Source organism: Aulonocara sp. 'chitande type north' Nkhata Bay, linkage group LG17 (genome assembly GCF_057382095.1).
Source record: "Aulonocara sp. 'chitande type north' Nkhata Bay isolate Kocher_YH1m ecotype deep benthic linkage group LG17, A_spYH_male_GT1.1, whole genome shotgun sequence".
NCBI lineage: Eukaryota > Metazoa > Chordata > Actinopteri > Cichliformes > Cichlidae > Aulonocara > Aulonocara sp. 'chitande type north' Nkhata Bay.
In genome coordinates, this window is record NC_141360.1 from 33,723,157 (window position 1) to 33,743,762 (window position 20,606).

The following is a 20,606-nucleotide window of genomic DNA, read 5'->3' on the forward strand; positions in this document are numbered from 1 at the left end:
ATAAAATGTGGGATTTCATCGGACTTAGTAACAATGTTATCGTATTGTGCACGCACCAGGTCTTGTTCCGTGCCCCCTTGGGCGGGTACACAGCAAGTGGAGCCTTGCTGAAGCGGGAGTGAGGGTAATCTTTAGGTATCCTGAACGCCAGTGTCTCCCCAGGACTGGGAGCCACAGCGGGAGGCACTGTGGATGCTTTGGGCTTCATGGCCAAAAAAGGACTCCTGGAGGGGACTGGGGAGCTGTGCTGCTTCTCTAAAACAGATCAAGCCCAAAAGAAAGAAAGAAAGAAAAAAGCTCTTATTCATGCATGACAAAAATATGAATAATAAAAATAATTTGACAATCAAATTTGACACATTATGACAATCAAGACAGACCAACAAGAGCATGCACTGCTAGTGTGACTTGCCTTCAATTAGCACCGAGTCTTTTTAAACCAACTCTACTCTGCTTAGTTGCCAGATGGCTATGTTGTAACACAGGGGAGAGCAAATCTGTGGCTGAACTTCTCCACAAAAAGAAATTTCCAATCAACTAAAGGATGCTTTTCTCTAATTAGCAGTATGCCTGACACCATCTGAAGTGTCCTTTTCGTGATGACCCCCGACCCCCCCACACCCCACCACAAGAGCCAACAATTACAATATTTTTGACCCAGATCTGATCAGAATACACGAGTTGGAAAAAAGTAAGATGCTGAGAACACAGAAGGAAACATAGACGGGAGTAAATCACAAAGCAGCAGGGAGGAAACACGGAGGAGAGGAGAGGAGCTCACACTTACGGTTTTTGCTATGCATGTCTTTGTGGGATCAGGGTGGGTGGGGGAGTGGGGGTGTGTGGTCCAGGACTGTCTCTGTGTCTGTCTCACAGGGAAACTATATCCCAGCTACCTGAATGAAAACAGAGGATTGAATATATCGTGAGCACTGAGCACAAGGCAGGGAAAAGACAGAAACAGTAAAACGGCGCTTTGGATAGCTAGTAGAGTATACAAATTAGGTGGAATGCCATCCTCTTTTTCTGTTTCCCTTAAGGCACGTCACTTCTACAAGTGAGCTAACTAAAGTTAACCAACATCTGCAAGACTTCGCTCAAAGATAAGCTGGAGAAAAGCTGATGTTAATTTTGGGATGACAATAGTTTGAGATCCCATCACTGGCAGGCTTTACTGTGACTTGACTCATTACCTTCTGCTTATCAAAAATGAACACTAGCATTGTTAAATAGCTGAAACTATACCTGTTCATACGCATTTGCAAACACTACTGTGCAGAGGCACGGATGTGGAGGCAAATATAAAGTTTTCAAAAGTCAGGCATCCGCGAAATATTTTATCATTACTTTGTGAGAGCATAATTTGCATGTGTGGGTGTGTGTGCGTGTGGCAGGTGTGTAAATAAGCCAGTGGAGGCAGACCTCCACAGAGGCAGCTGTCTTCAGAGTACTAGGATCAAAGTCCAGCGACACATTCACAGGTATGCACCTACAACAGTGCAAACTTTGCACATTAAATCTCTCATTATTTTACATTATATTAAGTAGTTAACTCCACTGTACGGTTCGATGAGGCTGCGCTGCAGAAATAGATGGGAAAAAATTGTGTCTAATTCAGGGTTACTCTCCGATTTAGGCATTGTATTATTTTCCCAGGAATGAAAAAGGTAAAAGAAATCTGAAGAAATATGATATCAGATTTCTTGTGATTATTCAGCCAAGCCACACACCCCCAATACTCTGTGATTCGACTGGTTTATACGATGTGTATACTATATTTTATTTGCTTTATTATACAAATAGCTTTTGCTCATGATAAGACAACAAAATAACCTGATATAGAACTTAAAAATAATTCTTAACAAAATGTTGCAAGACTTTTAAAATCTTTTATAGCTGTATGTGACATAATGATCAACTTTTCCCTCCCCAGAACAGCCTCAGATATATATTTTATATCTTATATATCAGAACTCATCCAGGGAGTAAGGAGTCAGTTAGGAGTTAATAACACTAAGTTACCGTACAATACATGGGCGAGTGCTCAGGCAAGGTCACTAAGCCACTCGACCACAAGGGCACCCTCCCTACTACACTCTCAACCTGCTGGTTGTTATGGCAATGCAGAGAGCCCCAACGGCTGCTGATAGGCTCTTGACTCATCCTGTGGGAGGAGCCAGCTGATGATGAGGAAATACAAGTTCTCAGAGCTCAACTGGGTTTGTTTACACTGACAGAGGAGCAGGGAATAGAAGTAGAGAGAGGAATGGCATGAGAAAAATCTGAAATACAGATGAAGATTCTCAGAGTGTGCTGGAGTCAAAGGCAGTGGACTTGGAATTTTAAAAAGAGCAAGTTGTTTGGGATAAACAGTGAATTTTAAAAAAGGCATTATGGATGTATACAGAGCATGTTTCCAAAAATACCCCTACTGAAGAAGTTCCCAGGAATACGGACAGACTGACATACTGAAGAAACACTTCCTTTTTTTTTTTTTAAGGATATTTTTAAAATATTTCATCTACCAGAGGCTGAACTTGCATGGTTTCAAACATATCACAATCACAAGCAGTAAGCATGATGGATACAAAGTTATATTGCATCAGAGAGTGGTAACAGCAGCTCAAAGTTATGGGTTGTCATAGTAATACACAAGAAAAGAGCAGTGAGAAAGACTGAGTGTCACAGCAAGTGATGGAAAGATTTCTTATTGTCGATGCTGATCTGAACCCTAAACAGAGTCTGAAAAAAACAACGAAACAACAACGACAACAACAAAAATAGACTGATGCCTAACCTGGGAGGAAAAAAAATATCACTGTGGAACAAATATTCTGGTGAACATGCCACAGCTGAACATTTTTTCAGCACACGATCAAGTGTCTGTCTTCGAAGATGGACAAACAAGTGTTTTGTATATTTAACATATGCCAAGTTTTACCTCTAGATTAAAAATTTAAATCAGTCCTGTAGTTTATCTGCCTCCTGGACAGACACACCAAGCCCGTTCTCACATTGACTCCTGACATTACAAACAGAAGCTTTTACAAATGAGACAGCCACATCCTCTATGTTTAACAGGAAGAGAAAAATGGAGCATGATTTTCTGCAGTTCCAAAGCTTAGATTGCACTGCTGGTTTTCAAAGAATGATTTAAGTTAGCTATCATAATGTTGCGCTACTTGTCTCATTAGATTTTTTTAAGTTCATTTTATACTTTAAACTTCTACTTCTTATTGTAGCGAAGCAGCATTAAAGTACCTTAACTGCTACACTAAGTACTGCAGCCAGTTAGACACTCATGTACATTTTTTATTCTGTAAATATAAAAAAAATTGGGAGCCACTTCTCTCTTGCATTAAGAGGTAAGTCAATTGCTCACTAATGGGCCCTTCAGCTATGGGGGGGGTTATCACTTTCTGTATCTACAGATATGTATATTAGGGCTGCCACGATTAGTTGACTAGTCACGATTATGTCGACTATTAAAATCGTCGACGACTAATTTAATAGTCGACGCATCGTTTGAAGCTTTGTAAGATCACAAAGGACGCAGGAATAATAATAGTAGGATTTAAGAGTGTAATAACGGACTGAAACAGAAGATGGCAGCACTGCATGTACAAGGATGCCAGCTGCCGTTAAACCCCGAAGAAGAAGAAGCTGTGTCCCAGAATTAATAGCGCAGCCCAGCGCAGTTGTCAACAATGGCGGCAGCTAGTTAGTTTTAACTTTACTCTTATTATTCTTTCTGGGTCACAAAATAAACCTTTAACATATTTTCAGGCGAGAATGTAGCTGTGTAAACCTCAAATATCTGCTCAGTTTATCAAGACACCACGTATTTTCAAAAGCGCTCCGACGTTTTCGGAGACGTCTGTTACCCACTAGCTCGTTAGCTAGGCGGGGGCAAGGCTAACTAGAGCCGTGAGAACACTGGACTCCCGGCAAATCGTTTTCAAACCCACCGCCGTCTTTCGCTAGTCAGGTTAAACATATATATAAGTCACTTAGATAACTTAAAAATGTTATTGTTTGGCTTTCTTTAGTATTTTATTTGTTCCTGAGTAAATCGGTTTGGCTGAGATTAAAGTTATAGTTTTTGCACAGCTAAAACTGTCAAGCAGACAGCTGATTATCAGAAGTGTGAGACACTGGAGAATATACTCCGGTGTCCTGTTATATTTTAGAAAGCAAGGAGTTTATTAAACTTCACCGAAACAATCTGCAAATTTCATTAAAAATTAATAAACTACCATCTTGTCTTTATTTTTAGTTAGCACAAACACTTCAAGCTGTAAGCTAATGATAGTTATATAAGACCAGATGCTGCTGGTGCAATAAGCTGTACGCTGTACGTCCAATGGATGATGATCTGATTAGTCGACTAATCGCAAAAATAATCGGTGACTAGTCGACTATCAAAATAATCGTTTGTGGCAGCCCTAATGTATATAGAAAAACTCTTCACTGTTGAGAAAAGTCTCTGTTAGCATCTGAGATGATGTTAAAAAATATATCAAAGCCATGTCCTTCTCTTCTCTAAAGTGCAGACAAAAAAAAAAAATTTAAATGTGAAGACACTTCCTCAGATGTACACTATCAGTTGGCATTTTAATTGGCCCATACCTCAGCTAACAGCATGCATACAGCCAAGCCACAATAACAATACCACAACTGTGGCGTGAACGAAACTCAACAGAAAATCTGTGGTTAAGGGCAAAACTTTCCAACATCAGCCAAATAACATGTGCGCCACAGCCCGAGAATGCACATTTTAACAACAACAACGTCAAACACAGAAGCGGCCAAAACACTTGTTAAAGGTAGAAATGGTTGTGATCTGCTGCTCAATTAATTCCCCACTACAGAGAAAAGTTGGAAAGCGAGTAAAGCAACCAACAGAAACAACATGAACCTTTTCATCATGCACTCAACTCACTCAGACACACAAAAGCACACACAGCAGGGCACAAGCAGGAGCAAGGTTAGAATACAGACGCTCAGAAGAGTGAAGAGAGGAAACGGTAGGAAATGAGCATTAAAAGAAATATCTGAACATACTGTGGAGACCTGATTTATTTAGGGACGTGGCTTCAAAAGCACAGCTCATTTGTTACTAAAGTAGTTGTGACTCTTGCATTTTGTAGTTTCGAATGCTTTTCAAGACTCAGAGGTGCAAATTAAATGCTGTTAGAAACACTATACAACTATAATTACCATAATATAGTCATCAATCAGCTAATGATAGTGGCATTACTGGCAGGGCATACCAGAGACAACAAATAATCTAGCCCAGACTTACTTCCTGTTCCACGTGGAGGTTATTGCTTAGAGCCAAACTATGAATGCAGATAAACAATCAGATAACGCCATTATTTTCCCACCCATGTGTTTCCTTTTTGCTGTTCACGTGCACTTTTATCAGCACATGATCAAAGATAATCAAGTGTCGTTGCCAAAATATCGTCTATTGCCCACAGACACTGTAGAGATAACATTTATAAGATTATAAGACTAAAGTTATGAAATCATACTTTTTTCATTGGGAAGGGTTCATATGAACATCGTGATCTGGTTATGAAAAGCTTTAAGATTCACTCACAAGCATTAAATATTGTTTCCTTGCACATTTTTGTCTTTACAAACTCACTGGAGTGAACATGCTGCTAACACTGCCAGAGTAAGGGATTTAGCTGATATCCCACTGGGCCATTTATGCTAAGAATATACATGCTTGCTTTACTCTAAGGAGATTTAAATAAACAAATCCACTAAACAGAGCAAGCCTCTGATGTATAAAAGAAAGTATATGTTAACCTTTTAGCACACAAGACTCTGCATATTTAAATGCATTCAGTGTGCGTTCTAGCTTTAAGTTATCTCTTCAAACACATCAGAAATGAGCAGCAAACTGGGCATGTATAACTAGGAGCCACTGACCCCTGAGGCAGCCAATCCCCTCCTCGTTCTCTGTGCATGAGTGTGTGTGTGCACGTGCATGCATTTCGGTTTATGTAAGGCCTTAGTGCCGTTTTGATATACAGGTCAAGCATGAAAGTTAATCCCACGATGGATACACACAAAATCAAATACAAGGCAACTGCGATGACTAAAAAAGATACTACTACAGGGTCAAAACATTTAAAGCAGAATCCCCGGCAGGGAACAATGGCACTGTGCTTGTGAGGATGCTGCAGTGACATGATTAGGATCTACAACAATGGGAGGAAATGCATAAAATATCATAAGAATATCCTGACAGCGTGAGCTCCTAGAGGCAATCTACTCAACAGAGGTCAGGAAGAGGATTTTTCATGCCATGACACACAGCGGTTGTGTATATAAAGCTTATTTAGGTATGCAGCAAGCAACTCAACTACAGTAACTGAACTGGAAGACTTATAGGTCACTGCAAAACTAAAACTAAAAGTACATGATGAAATCCACACTGAATTCCTCAAAAACCAGAGTCTCCAACTAGTCAGTATGTGAACTGCCCTGCTGGTCTGCTTGGTGCCTGACTATTATGGTATTGTGGCCTGGAGGATCACTTTGTTTTATAGGGGAGCTCTCAGGAGATTCCCACTCTCGACTGTGTGTTGTGTTTTTGTGTGTGTGCACGAGTGTGCTTCAGACCTGTTGTCACCCGACCGTGTGTGTGTGTCAGCAAGTAGAAATGCTGCCAATGAGAGAGAGGAGGGGGCCTGCAGGGGGCAGGAGCAGGGACAAAACAACACTGGCTGCCAGGAGTCTGTGAGAGAGTGTGTGCATGTGTGTCTCACAATACCACTGACCTCTTTCTGCTGAGAACCAGAAAGTGAGAATGCGTGTGTGCATGAAACTTCACAGGCCTCTCTACTCATAGGAAGAAATAAGTGTGTTAGTGTATGTGTGTGTATATTAAGTGTGACCATGCCCCCCCCACACACACACTTTCCGCACAAACAGAAAGCTCAGGCTAGAAGGAAGCAGCAGCTCACGGGCAGATGTGAGCGAGCTCAGTAGAGCCACAATCAAAAACAAACAAGAGGTAGTTGGACATTGTGAGGGGCCAATGAGGTCTGAACAAACAAGAATGTTTTAAAAAAAATAGACTAACAATTATTTTCAATTTGTTAGTTTCAACAGTTAATTTACTATGCAAATTCCTGTCAGTGTTCTGCTACTGGAAACTGAATTACCCGGAGGAACCTACTGGGGGATTAATAAAGTTCTATCTATCTATCTAATTTAATAAATATAACAACAACTGAGCAACTTTGTGAGCTACTCTCATTGGGCTGCAGTCTCCATAGCGACCACATGCTATGGTCGCATGCTTCCTGCCTGTGCAAGAAGCATATGCAGCTTAGCACAGTATATACGTCATGTTGCTATGATACATATGATGTATGCATCATGGTCTGGATCCAGACACTCACTTCATGTAAGATATGGAGGTATTTTTGAGCCTCATGTAGTCTTGAAGTACTATTGTTTTAACAGTGGAGATGTCCATTAAATCTTTTGTGCATGTGCCTATTGTTTTAGATAAAAATGCATATACACAGTTTCTGTAAATAATTTAGTGTATCATAGCTTTGATCCATCTGCTGAGTGTTAGAGGGCAAAACTGTATGATGTCTATTTGCACAGAGGGAAAGTAGCAGGGAGGTCATGTTTGAAAGTGCCTTGCAGGGATTCACAGAATTTACTTATTGATCTAAACCGCTCTGTGTGCGTTAGAGCAGGGCGATATGGCCAAAAATATTTATCACGATATATATTTGAAAATTTGCGATAACGATATAACCAACGATATAATTGATGCGAGACAAAATACAACTCCACAACATTACTAGCGCAAAAAAAACAATCTTCCATTTATTTTCACTTAAACAAGAAGCTGGTTTTTATGTACATTAAAGCTTTATAAAAATGTAACAGTGCAAATGCAAATTCCTTGCTGAAAGTTTAACCAAAAGGCATTTCCAGTAGAAATGGGCTGACACATCCTGAGCATAACCATGTATAATATCCACTGAAGTTAAAAAGAGGTGCTTTGCAACATTAAACTGCAGTGTGCAGTACGTATTTTTCGGACCATAAGGTGCACAGGATTATAAGGCACATTAAGCGAAACAAAGCAGTCAGATAAATCAAACTTTATTAAACTCATTCTTCTTGCTTCCTCCACTTCTGTACCATTGATTCATTAATGGTGAATTCTCTGGCAGCTGCTCTATTCCCATGTTGTTGCAGTATATTAATGACTAACCTCGTATTGTGGATGGATTATCTCAGTTGTTCTCCTGACTGAAGTTTGGTCCGTTTACAGCATCCTGCCATGCGATTGCATTTGTCTCTAACCATGAGGAACTTTAACGTTAACTTTTATAAGTGGAAAAGTGTTAGTGTTCGTCCTCCAGCTTCACTGTTTATGTTATGCTAACATAGCTGTGTCGCTAGCGATCACGTAGCACATCATTATATACCAGCTAGCCCAACTTCAGTAACCCTACAAACGTCACTGCTGTTTAGTTTCCTGTCTTCATTTATGTTGGAAGTGATAGCAGAGCTGTACGTTTGATTTTTTTCAGAAATCTCTCAGTCAGAACATGCTATATCATGCTTAGGTAACTAGCGAAACTAGCGAGCTAACTTCCGCTAGCTTCCTGCTAACTTCTAACTCCGTTAAATGTAATAACTTTTGTTTTCATGGATGCCTGGAAGTTAAACTTTATAGTTACACCTGGTAAAGCAGCAATGCTGATCGTTTTATTAAAGATGAAAGAATTTATACAGTTTTTAACTCTAAGTGATGCTGCAGTGTTGTTTGACCTGAAGCATACGGAGTTTAGGACCCAGATTACTCCCAGATTTAAGAGCATCTTAGTCCGACAAATATGACAATAACAACAGCCACTTGCATGTTCTGCAAAAAAATGTGCTTTGTTGTGTATCTGACGGACAAACACCAAACCAGTTCCACATCACGGAAGTTGCACCATTTTTACAAACCAATTCTGGTTCATCTGTTTCACTCAACAATCGGCCATGTGCGTATGAAAACAAAGGCACTGCGCATGCGCGTTTTACTCCCATTCTATCGCGATATTTCATTTTCCTATCGTTGCCTAACATTATACCGGTATTACCGTGAACGGTATAATATGGCCCAGCCCTAGTGTGCGTGTCCATGTATGCATACGTTTGTTTCGGGCTTCTTGTGGGACAACACCATACTCCCAAGCGTGTGCGTGCAACTTAGTCAAGTGTATGATTATGCCCTGAAGTTTTATGTCCGTGTAGTTTGCCTTAAGGGGTTTGTGTATGTGTGTGGCTTACCATAGTGTGTGAGAATGCCCTGAGGAGTGACCACCTTACTGCAGACATGGCAGACAACAAGAGAAAAATCCTCCAGTGCTGGGCACTGGCTGTAGACAAGCATCTCTGAAAGAGACAGGAAAAGTAGGTGCCACAATTATAGAATGACAGAAGCAGGCAGAGGGAACAGACACATAGACAGCAACTGAATATGACATATTTTGGCAGAACAGGGATGTATATAAAAATAATAAACATAAAGTCAGGATTGTTACACGCAGGATATTTAGAGACACTTGAGCTGAACAATCACTTGTCATCAGCTTCATCTTAACAGAAACCTCAAACACAAACCTCCCATTGCCTGGCACATTCCAATCCAATGGAAAGAGTAGAAGTCTCATGCCTTCTACAGGTCAGTCATCATGACTATTGGCTAATAATGGGAATACCTTTACAATTTATATTAAATAGTAAAAAAAAAAAAAAAAAAAAAAAAAAAAAATCACAATTTCAAAAGCCACAAGACAAAAAGGAACAAATCTTTACAATTTATTTTATTTTATTTGTTAGGAAAAAAACCCTAGTTTGATTAATTAAATGTGAAATGTTTATGTACACATTTAGTGATATTGTGTTTAATATCATCTTTAGACTTCAATACTATATGAGGCTTTAAAATATGCATCTTCGGACCAAATACTAATTATCTAATTTTTACTACCAAAACCAACAATCTACCACAGGCACATGGATAATTAGTGTCTTTTCTAATTACTACACAGACAGACCTTCAAACACACTAGCTAGAACAAAACACTGTAGGTTACACCCCACCCCCTCAGGGAAAGTTGAAGATTAAATTAAATATTGAGAATCCCTCTCCCCCATATATGTCCAATGGAAAACATCTATTATCTCTTCTGGCTAAGCTTTGAGAAGCTAATCTATCTGTACCTAAAAAAAGCTCCGCTGTCAGAAATCAGAGCTTTTTATTAGCAAGGGGCTTAAGCCAGAATCACTCAGCAGAGGTTGGATGTATGTATGTGCATGTGTGTGTTTGTGTAAGGTTGCAAAGGAAAAAATAAATAAATAAAAAAAATTATATATATATATATATATATATATATATATATATATATATATATACACACACATATATATATATATACACACACACCGGTATTTATTTTTTAAAAGTGGGGGTGTCTGACAGTGAGTGTCGTCAAGATCTTACATTGCTAGCAAGTTTGTTGTCATCTAGAAAAGCACAGACAGGATGTCATGCTTAATACTAGGGGTGGGTTTTGATGATTGATTTATCGATTAAAATCGATTCTCGCTTGGATAACGTGATATCGATTCATTAAAATCCTGAATCGATTTTTAAATATAAATTTATTTTGCCCAAAATGCCAGAATCTCAGGTTAGACCTCACAAAATTTCAACAACCACCAAACAGCTAAAACAGTCAATGAGAGCAGGTACACGGATTCTGCACAAAGACGTAAACACAAAGCGCGGACCCGCCGAAACATCAGAATCAGTGAGATGTCGCCTTTCTCACCCGACGGCACGGACACGAGCTGAGAGCCGACAGCTCGCTGATTCTGATGTTTCGGCGGGTCCGCTGTTTACGCCCTTTTTGCGCTGATTCTGAAGCTGCAGGTTTTATCTCTCTCCAAACAATATTGACTAAACCAGCAGCAAAAGAAGCAGCAAACTACGCTTCACATAAACATCGTCATGAATTCCCTCTTACCTTTGCTGTTTTGCTGCCACCACGATAAAAATCACACTACATGCACAGCTCTCTCTCTCGCTCTCTCTCAGTGTACTTCAAGAACAGTTTCCCGTCTAATAATCTTTTTTCTGCATTATTCGCTTGCTTGTTACGCACAACTCCGTTCTTACAGCGCTGTCGGACGCTGTTTTTTTCCTTTTACTTGCTTCCGAAAAGAAAGCCTCATGTCTGCCGTTCAATACGCTACTGAACAAGTTTAAACTTTTTAAAATTATGCAAAATTGCAAAACGCTTAGCTATGTCTGTAATAAAACCTCTGTAACGTTGCTCTGCTTCACTTCAGCAGCATCAGGTAATGTTCATATGTTCATTAATAGTTTTCTTTCGTTTTCGATCTACTACAGAATATTTTTATAAAATCGCAGGCCAGGAAAATCACCTTCATGTTTTTCTGTGTTTTATCCTCAGCTACTTTGACACAAAGGCATCTGCTGTGATGCTTACACCTTTGATAATGTGTCAGCTTTCTTTTTATAGATATAAAAATATAGAAATGTACTGATGCATGATCTGAATTATAATATTTCTGACTGTCTGAGGCAAAATTTCCCCGATTCAAATTGAATCGAATCAAATCGAATCGAATCAAATTGAATCGTGGATCGAATCGATTCTAGAAATGAGTGACGATACCCAGCCCTACTTAATACATATCAGAGTCTGTGTGTGTGTGTGTGTGTGTGCGAGAGATGTATAAAAGACAAGGTTATTTAAGGTCACGGAAGGCCATATTATACACTATATGTTATGTGCAGGTGGTGCATGTGGGTTTCATTGCTGGCTAGTGTCACATTCTTCCTCGCCCTGAATGTTGCAATTATATTATTATGTTAAACATATACATGCATTTTTGCTTAAAGAGTCTCTGATGAACTTTGTTACTACCAGATGACACGTACAGGCTATGCTAACCACAGGCCTCTAGCAGGCCTGTGCTTCCTTTAACCGGTTTGCACTTGTTTGGTTTCAGAATCGTGCCAGTCGTTTTAAGATAAGATAAGATAAAGTCCCACACGTGAGACATTTTTTGGTCACGGCAGAAAGTACAAGTTAAGAGCAGTAAAAATTAAAGAAAAAAGAAAAAAAAAAACCAATAGAATAGAATAAGACCAGATAGAATAAAATACTATATAAAATAGAATAAAATACTTTGTTATATTGGGAAATTGCACTTGATACTATTACACATCAGGGAGACAGGGAAAGTTATCACTGTGTAGATATGTCTGTGAAGGTTCATTGTGTAGAGTTTGTGTTTAGAACCTACTGTCGCTCACTTAAGACTATACTTTTAAGCACAGACTCGCACACAAAGGAGGAGCTTATGTTTAATTCAGCAAGACAAAACCTCAAGAGACAAATGAGCTGGGGCTAATGGTGGTTCAAACATGGAACGCACATTACAGAACTAATGGGCCAGGCTAGTCTTTGTTGGATACAGGCTATATGCTACAGTTGATAAGAAAAAATAATTCAACTCTGCAGCCTAAAAATTAGAGCTTGAAGCAGTACTCACTTTATTTTAAATGTTAGCAGCAGCAAAAATCTTTGTACACAGTGCACAAATCCCCTGGCACTATTGTATATAATCACTCCTATACCGATACCAATGCAGATGTTTGAATACCCAATACTGATAACCAATATATTTTTTTATTTATTCTTATTGTTATTTATACCCTGCTTTAGCTCTCCAACACACAATGCTTGAACATTTATCCCACAGATAATTAATGCAAATTACATCTAGGACACATATATTACTGACTAATGCGAAACCTTTGTGACCTTTCCAGTTTGGCTTATCTATTTGTGGTTAAGTCAGTTCGCAAATGATGTGGTGTCTTTATTTCTGAGGTGAAACGCCAGTAAATGTGAAAAAAGTTACACGGGGCCCAGACTCATGTTGCTCAGTAATACACAGCAAAACAAAAGCATGGCTATTGCTATTAGGTCTGAGACTGAAAAATACTATGCTCAGAAATGAACTCCCCAGAACATGTCAGCCAAGCCTCATTTAAAAACTTGTTTGACGCTAATAAAAACAATTTAGTTCCATTACCGAAGCCCAAAAAAACTAAAAAGATTTTTAGAGTCACTTTTGGCTTGAGTATGACTTTTCATTCTGTCATTTGTGGTGCAGAACACGTCACTCTGGTGACTGACGGTGCCTCTGTGCATTTGCATAAAAGGTCATTACTCAATAGGTTAACATACAACATACTGAGGCTGTCATTAAGTGATTACTTCAGAGTAATCACTTAATGCTTGAAATGCTTAATAGTCACTGGGAAGCATATTTGGTGATAAAGCAGAATGAAAGCTAGGATATTGTACTATTAAGCAAATAAAACTGACCATAAATTCCAAGCAATGTCTATTCAATCTGATGAGCACTGCAATGGAAAACAGCTCCACATCTTTTGCTCAACAGTTGCAGTAAAGTAGTCGGCAGATGCTTTGAACAAGCCCATCTGGAAGAGGAGAATATTTCCCACACACAAATCGAACCGTTGCTCTTGGATTTAGGCCACAATTCAAACTCTCTTCTTCTAATGTTTGACAAACAAAGAACTCCATTTCATTCACCAACAAATAAATTATACTGTTTGCTTTTTCAAAGAATTGCTTGATTGATACCACAGTATGTTAACAGGCCAGCGGTTCTGTGTGGAAAAGCAACCTTTAAATAATGTGAGTGCTGTCAACACATTGATACGAGGTAAAAATGTAATATAAGCAACTGAAGTGAACCGTTTTTTGTTTACAAGTTGATCAGCACAGTTCGTGTCTTTCCTGTGATCGTTTTCGGAGGAAATGAGCACACGCTCTCATTATTAGGAAACTTTTGCCAAGACAACGTAAAACTATGACTCGATTTTTGTTTCCTGGCATTTCGCAAATTCCAATGTATAGAGCAACATCAAAAAACAGAGCACTTTAAAAAAAGAAAACAACAACAAAAAGGAAGTAATTCCCTCTGCAACTGCCAAGTCAAATGCAAACTAAGTGCATATTTCTTCAGTCTGAATTATGTCTGTGTGAGTGTGTGCCAACTGCCACAGTCTGCCAAATGACTGACAGGCCAAAAAAGCAGACTCCAAAAACATCACTCAGTAGTGAATGAGTATGTTTCGCGCAACTGAAGTGATCCATCATTAGTCAGTGATCAGTAAAGCTAATCAGTTTACTATTGCAAAATGAGTGTATGGAAAGAATCCTACACAATATTCATTTAAAAAAATCAAAAACAAAACAAAAGTGGTTACTAAGGAAGGGTTGGTTGACTAACAAAGTATTAAGGCAACTGTAACAAGCAGCAACTCTGCTCTGTGGATAAATCAATTAACTTATCTCTGGATCGCGTTTCCATTTTGCACCATTACCATTCCAGAGGCGGCAATGTGCGAGATTGACAAATTCAGCTTAAGTTGTTCTGTGAACAGCCTCACCAGATAATTATTGCTCCGGCACCAAAAGCTCTGATAGTATAAACAAACTGACTAGCGTTGGCAGGCAGCTAATGTTGCAGAACTTAGTCTGCACACACGCACACCCGTACAGCCAAATTCACCTCTTTTAAAAATGTCCCAGATACAAAGTTCAACATGCTGGTTAAACATTTGATTGGTGCCAACAATAAAACTGTAAAGACATAATGTCACGAAAAGTGTTTACAAATGAGCTGTGGAAAGGTTAAGTAGTAGTTTTAAACATTTTATGATTGCAACGCTACTGAAAGCCACTTCTACCTAACGGTACAGTTTAATTCAGACCATTCCTTTCGAAATTATGTGAACATTAAAAAAGTCTGGTTTAATGTAAGAGTAGGGTTGATGGTTTTACTAGAAAATCAATGTTGCCAGAGTGTATTTACAATTTACCATCCAGACTAAAACTTTAACATTTTCTAATAAAGAACAGAGGAATCAAAGTTTTTCACTTGTTTCTTTTGTGCTTACAGACTTTCATTTTGATGATGCTTCTAATCCATGGTGTTTTTTAAAGGTTATATCTCAATCTCAAGGTTAATTTTTATAGTTAATCAATGATTTATTTTCACAGTTTTCCTCTGAAATTATTAAAACCTTTATTTCTGGTTAAATATAGACTTTTTAATATTTTTGTCTTTATAAATAACATTTGCAAGCATATTTGAGCATACATCGTGTCTGTGCAATCCGGGTATGACAGGATAATAGTCCAAGGAGCTATCATTCAGTTTTCCAAAACTTTTACCACTCAACTAGCTTATACCCTACTTCTATGGCCTTATCAAACCATTTCGCACAAACTAACAACTTCCTGTCTCGGTTTCACAGCCAGTGCTCTTTTAAGGTAAATAAAGGTTCCCTTAAAGGGAATATGTAGTTTCCAGGCACCTCTTTAGTGTGCCTGGCACCAAGTAACCATTTCCTTCAACCATCTGCACTTGGGCTGAGACCTGCTGGCATCCCCAGTTCAGATGAAGCCATAAAACTGGCAGCTAAGTATCGAAGTCTCTTACTATAATACACAAAATCTCTCTGTCTGGTTTTTGTCTGCAAGACACATATCCAAGAATTGATCAACCCAGCTTTTTAATACAAGTACATCCCAGGCCTGAAACTTCTCATCTATATTAGACAATATGGCGTCATCACGATCCTAAAATGACCTATTTGTAGTGTTTATGCACTTATAAGACCTTGTAATACTATCACAACAGTAACATCTAATTCAGCAAATATTGATTATTTTTGATTGTTAGCTTTACAGTATCAGTATTACTATACATCATTAGGCATGACAGCTTCTGAAGTAAAAGTTACAATAAAAGTTACATAAATAAAAACAAATGAATTTATGGTAAAAGGGATTCTAAGGCATGAGAGTCAGTCTAGCCCACAAAAATTAAAAATAAATAAATAAATAAAGTAAATTAAAAAAAGAGACCTTTTTAACCAATATTTCATTGCTTTTTTCTCAGGCTCATGTTATTGACATTTATTACTAAAAATTAAACAATGGAAATATAAAGCCATAATGAAAAAGGACAAGCAGACCAAATAACGCAGTAGTGTGGGTATGTACTAGTTTATTTCTTTAGTCTCACTGCTTGGTAGGTTTTGTTTGCTTCACAAGTGACCCCTTCGCCCATTTATTAACCTCTTTGCAGGTGTTTAGAAACTGAGTGACTGGACTGAGTTTCTCTTGTACAAAAAGTTTTTTGTTTCCGTTTTATGGACTAAATTCAGAAATTCCTGCACGGCTGTCAGAAACTCCAGCGGCACACTTCGACATGACTCATGGCACACCACTGACCCTTGCAACAGCACATCTGGAAACAACTGTTCTTAAACTGTGACTTACCAAACTTAACTTAAAAGTTTCAAACATCAGAGGAAGCGCCACAGACAATGCACAGTATTTTATCATAGCTTATACAATATCATAAGTCACCCTGTAGGTGAGAATGCTGCAAACAGTGTTCCCATTCCAGGTAGGTTTGGTGAGGGACAATTGTTAAAGCATGCTTACAGAGATGCTAAATCATAATACAGTGTAATCAATCATTTTTTATAGCAATGAATACAGTCAAAGAACACCTACATTCACTAAATTGTCACCCAAAGCATTGCCATAATAATGTCATGTTTTAGGCGAATCCCATTTCGAATAAAGTGAGTAGTAAACTGCTATTTCAAGATGAAGGACAGCAGAGGCTGCTGGACTAATAAAACTAAGCTGATTTTGGTTGGCATTAACTCCACTGCACACAGGGAGTGAAAGAGAGACAAAAGAGACAACCATAATGACCTGCACCACACATCAGTCCCTGCCAAACTGGCCTCCGTATTTAGAAATGTGCACACATGCAGATGAAGTCAAGTGGGTTAACACATAATATATGAATCAATGATGAATCACTTAGTAGTTGATGCAAATTCACAAATAAAACATTAAAGCAATGTTTCCCTGTGTTTGTGAGGCTCGTGAGACTTGTGAGGCTCGTGAGCGTGTGTCTGCATATCACTCTCAGCAGCACTCAGTGTCATGTTGCCAACAGACCAGCAATTCTGGAAACACCGCTCTAGTCTGGCTCTGAGAGAGGGGAAGAGGAGGCATGTGAGAGTGTGTTTGATAGAGTGTGTGTGTGTGTGTGTGTGTGTGTGGGAGGGGGCTTTTGGTATTTGACCAGTGAGACTGAGAAGAGTTTCCCCGGCTCTGCATGTGCGTCAGTGTGCTCCTACGAGGGCTACAGCACGCTTAACCTCTCAGGGATGACTCAACTGTGTTAGTGTGCAGCGCGTGCTCCCATGGGTATTTATACATGGTGAGGTGTGAAGGAAGCCCTTTGGCTCTGTCCCTAAGGAGGGTAGCAGGGAGGCACATACTGCCTGCTCAGGGGCACGCTCTTCACATGCACAAAACCGACGGCTGCACACAAGCTAAACCAATCTAACAGATTATGAGTCACTGATTGAAACCATCACCCTCCAACACATAGATACAAATACAACAAATAATAGCCCATCACATTCAAGCATAGTTGTTTGCTGTTGATGGTTTAGGCAGTGTAAATATGTGACACAGGAAGCAAAAAATATTGATCCTATAATTTGCTATAGCTTTGCCAAGACTCTATAGATCACTTAGCAGTTTTTCAATTATATACCTTCCATAATGTTTCAATTAAAAGCTCTACAAAGACATCATCAATGCAGTCTCTTCTTTTGCCTTGTTTGGGGTAAGAATATCTGATGATGGAAGATCCAGAACAACATAGTAGATTCCATTTAATTCCCTACTTTAAGGATTTCACAATTTTAGTCTATTTCAAAGTTAGAAATCGAACAAATGTGTTTATGGCTTCTCAAATCTGCAGATTTAAGCCTTTTCTTGTATTATATGCAAGTAAACAAGACTCCCCTTGCTTCTAAACTATATGTCAGTTTCAGTTAAATATCTAAATATATCTTCTTGGTCTCTAATAAATTTGTGTCGGTATTTTTTCACAATTCGAACCTTTTATTTTGAAGCGATTAATCGATCAAAGTAGAGAAAAAAATCATTTTCAGTCCCAGATTACTGTAAAACACACCTGCAATCAGAAAAACACACACACACGACCTGTAAATATAAAGTACAGCAGCAGCCATGCAAGATAAATAAGATTTCTGAGAGAAGTGGTCAAAGATGGCACCATTAATGCTCCACAGCATGTGCAACAAAACAATAACAAACAACCACCGTATCTAGTAGTCTAACTTCCCTTACCTTCTCTGCGGAGCTTCACGGCTTCACCAAGGCAGTAAAGCTCTTTCTCGCTGTTATCCAAGGACGGGTCTGCGTCTGAACAAACAAAACAAGCACTTAGAAACACGCAGGGGCTTTCAGGAAACTTTGGGGGGCCCATGCGTGGAGCCCTACTGCCGCTCCTCCTGCTCCGGGGCTGGCTACCACCAGAGGATAGCATTAGCTTGCTAGCGCCTACGCTGGCTTCCTAAATCAAGTGGAGCTGTCAAAGCTAACAAACTTACAGCTGGACAGTTGGGGGATAGCATTACTGCACGCGACAACGACACAAACTCCGAGCGGTAACCGATAGCTTTGCTCGCGCGCATTTGTGCACGACTGTTAAAGCAACACATCAATATTGCATTTCGTAGTAATATTATGACAGTTACTTTGCTGCGCTCTGACAGACACCCTGCATGGTGGAGGAGCTTACTCAACTCAATCACAGACAGTTGGACCACGCACTTCCCGACAGTTTGTCCGCAAAAATAACAACGCTACCCGTCGTGCGAACTTACAGTCAACAAAACGTAATTTAGCCGCACTGACGAAGGAAGACCAAGGCTCGCAAAGGAATGTATCCGGACTTGGTATTTGGCGATCCAGTGTCGCCATTGCTCTTCCTTCTTGTTGCTTTGCTGAGAGCCGTTTTTTTCTGCCTCTCCTTCGCACGCAGCAGGCGAAAAACGAAAGAACGAGATATGCTGACGTCGTTCTCGTCAGGCTTCGGCGTTGTCCGGCAACTATCGGCGGGGGCGGTTGAGGGGCTGAAAGACAGGTACAGTATGGTTATTCACGAGTTCAAAAGTTCAGCGTTGTTCAGGTAAAGCCAAAAACCCATCATCACCATTTCCATAATTTAAAGATTACACTAGGCTTCATTATAAATAAATAAATGCCTTTTTTTAAAAAGTATTTTTGCAATAGCATGTTTTAGTAATATTTGCCCTTCAAAAAGCTAAGAAAAACTATCTTCATGGGGGGAAAATATTAGAAATTACCTCGATGTATTCAGCCAATACTGCTAAATTTAAAAATCTATATTTTTAAAGTCCACCTGTCTCTCTACAGTGTTGTGAAAAGTACTCATTATGTCTGAGGTTGTCACGTTTACATGTTTCAGACAATCAAACTAAGTTAATATCAGACAATTTTTGAATATTGATATCATTTATTACAGCAGAAAAGCTATATACACAATTATTATTCAACAATTAGAAATAGACTGGGCAAAAATGACATCATGGGAGAGTTCCAAGGAGAAAACAACTGCTGAGCAAGAAGAACACAAAAAACTCTTGATAATCCCCAAGACAGCATTTCATAAAAATAACATCTCACCAAAAGGCAAAAATGGTGTTGGCAGTGTGATGGAAGTTTTTGGAGTCAAAAGTCGATTAAAATGCAGATATAAATGCTTTTCTGTGACCTTAAACAAGCTGTCCAAGTCTCATTGGCAGTTATCACAAATACTTGACTGGAGTACTTGCTGCCATGGGTGGCACAACCAGTTATTAGGTTTATGGGCCAATTACGTTTTCACTCAGGGCCTAGTAGGTTTGGATTAAAAGCTGCAAACTAAAATTAAATTAAAAGCTGAATTTTACTCAGGTTATCTTTGTCTAATATTACGATGATGTCTGGGGAAAGATCCTTGGTCTTAGTTTATTGGAGGGACAGCTCAGGTTGAGTTGAAATGGTTTGGAGATGTCAAGAGGAGGGGTGGTGGATATATTCATATATTCAGCCAAGGATGTTGAATATGGAGCTGAAAGGCAGATGGAAAAGAGGAAGACCTCAGAAAAGATTCATGCGAGAAGAGGATGCTAGGGATAGGGCCAGATGGAGGAAGATGATCTGCTGCTATGGTGAACCCTGAAGTGAGCAACCAAAAGAAGAAGAAGAAGAAATCTTTTTATGTTTTATCTCCATTCATTATTTATCCTCATCTTCTCTGAAACACAGTGAACATGTCAGGAACCTTGGCATTATTTCTGGACATTGAATTCAGTTTTGACGATCATATCAATAGGATTGCTACAACTAATGTCTATCACTTAAAATCTATATCTATGGTTAAAAAATTCTTACCTCAAACTGACTCTGAGAAATTGCTTTCATATCAAGCAGGTTCAATTATTGTAATGCTCTCTCCAAATCATTCATAGGATGATTTCAGCTCATTCAAAATGAAAAATTTGACTACACTAC

The 20,606-nt window shown here is 39.0% G+C and overlaps 1 protein-coding gene across 3 annotated transcripts in view; it reads right to left on the reverse strand.

The window, feature by feature from the left end:
- atxn7l1 (ataxin 7-like 1) overlaps positions 1-19,105 on the reverse strand; it is a 33,215-nt gene extending 14,110 nt beyond the window's left edge. Inside the window, exons 1-4 of one of the 3 annotated variants that reach the window (XM_086268772.1) lie at positions 18,914-19,105; positions 18,375-18,449; positions 9,331-9,435; positions 57-255 (exon numbers count right to left, since the gene is read on the reverse strand). In XM_086268772.1, the coding sequence (XP_086124898.1) occupies positions 57-255; positions 9,331-9,435; positions 18,375-18,449; positions 18,914-19,010 (476 nt within the window). In that variant the 5' untranslated portion in view covers positions 19,011-19,105. Of the gene's footprint in view, positions 1-56; positions 256-787; positions 897-9,330; positions 9,436-18,374; positions 18,450-18,913 lie in introns of those variants that run through there. The other 2 variants (XM_086268773.1, XM_086268774.1) reach the window with 2 other exon arrangements.
- Positions 19,106-20,606: the final 1,501 nt, after the last annotated feature.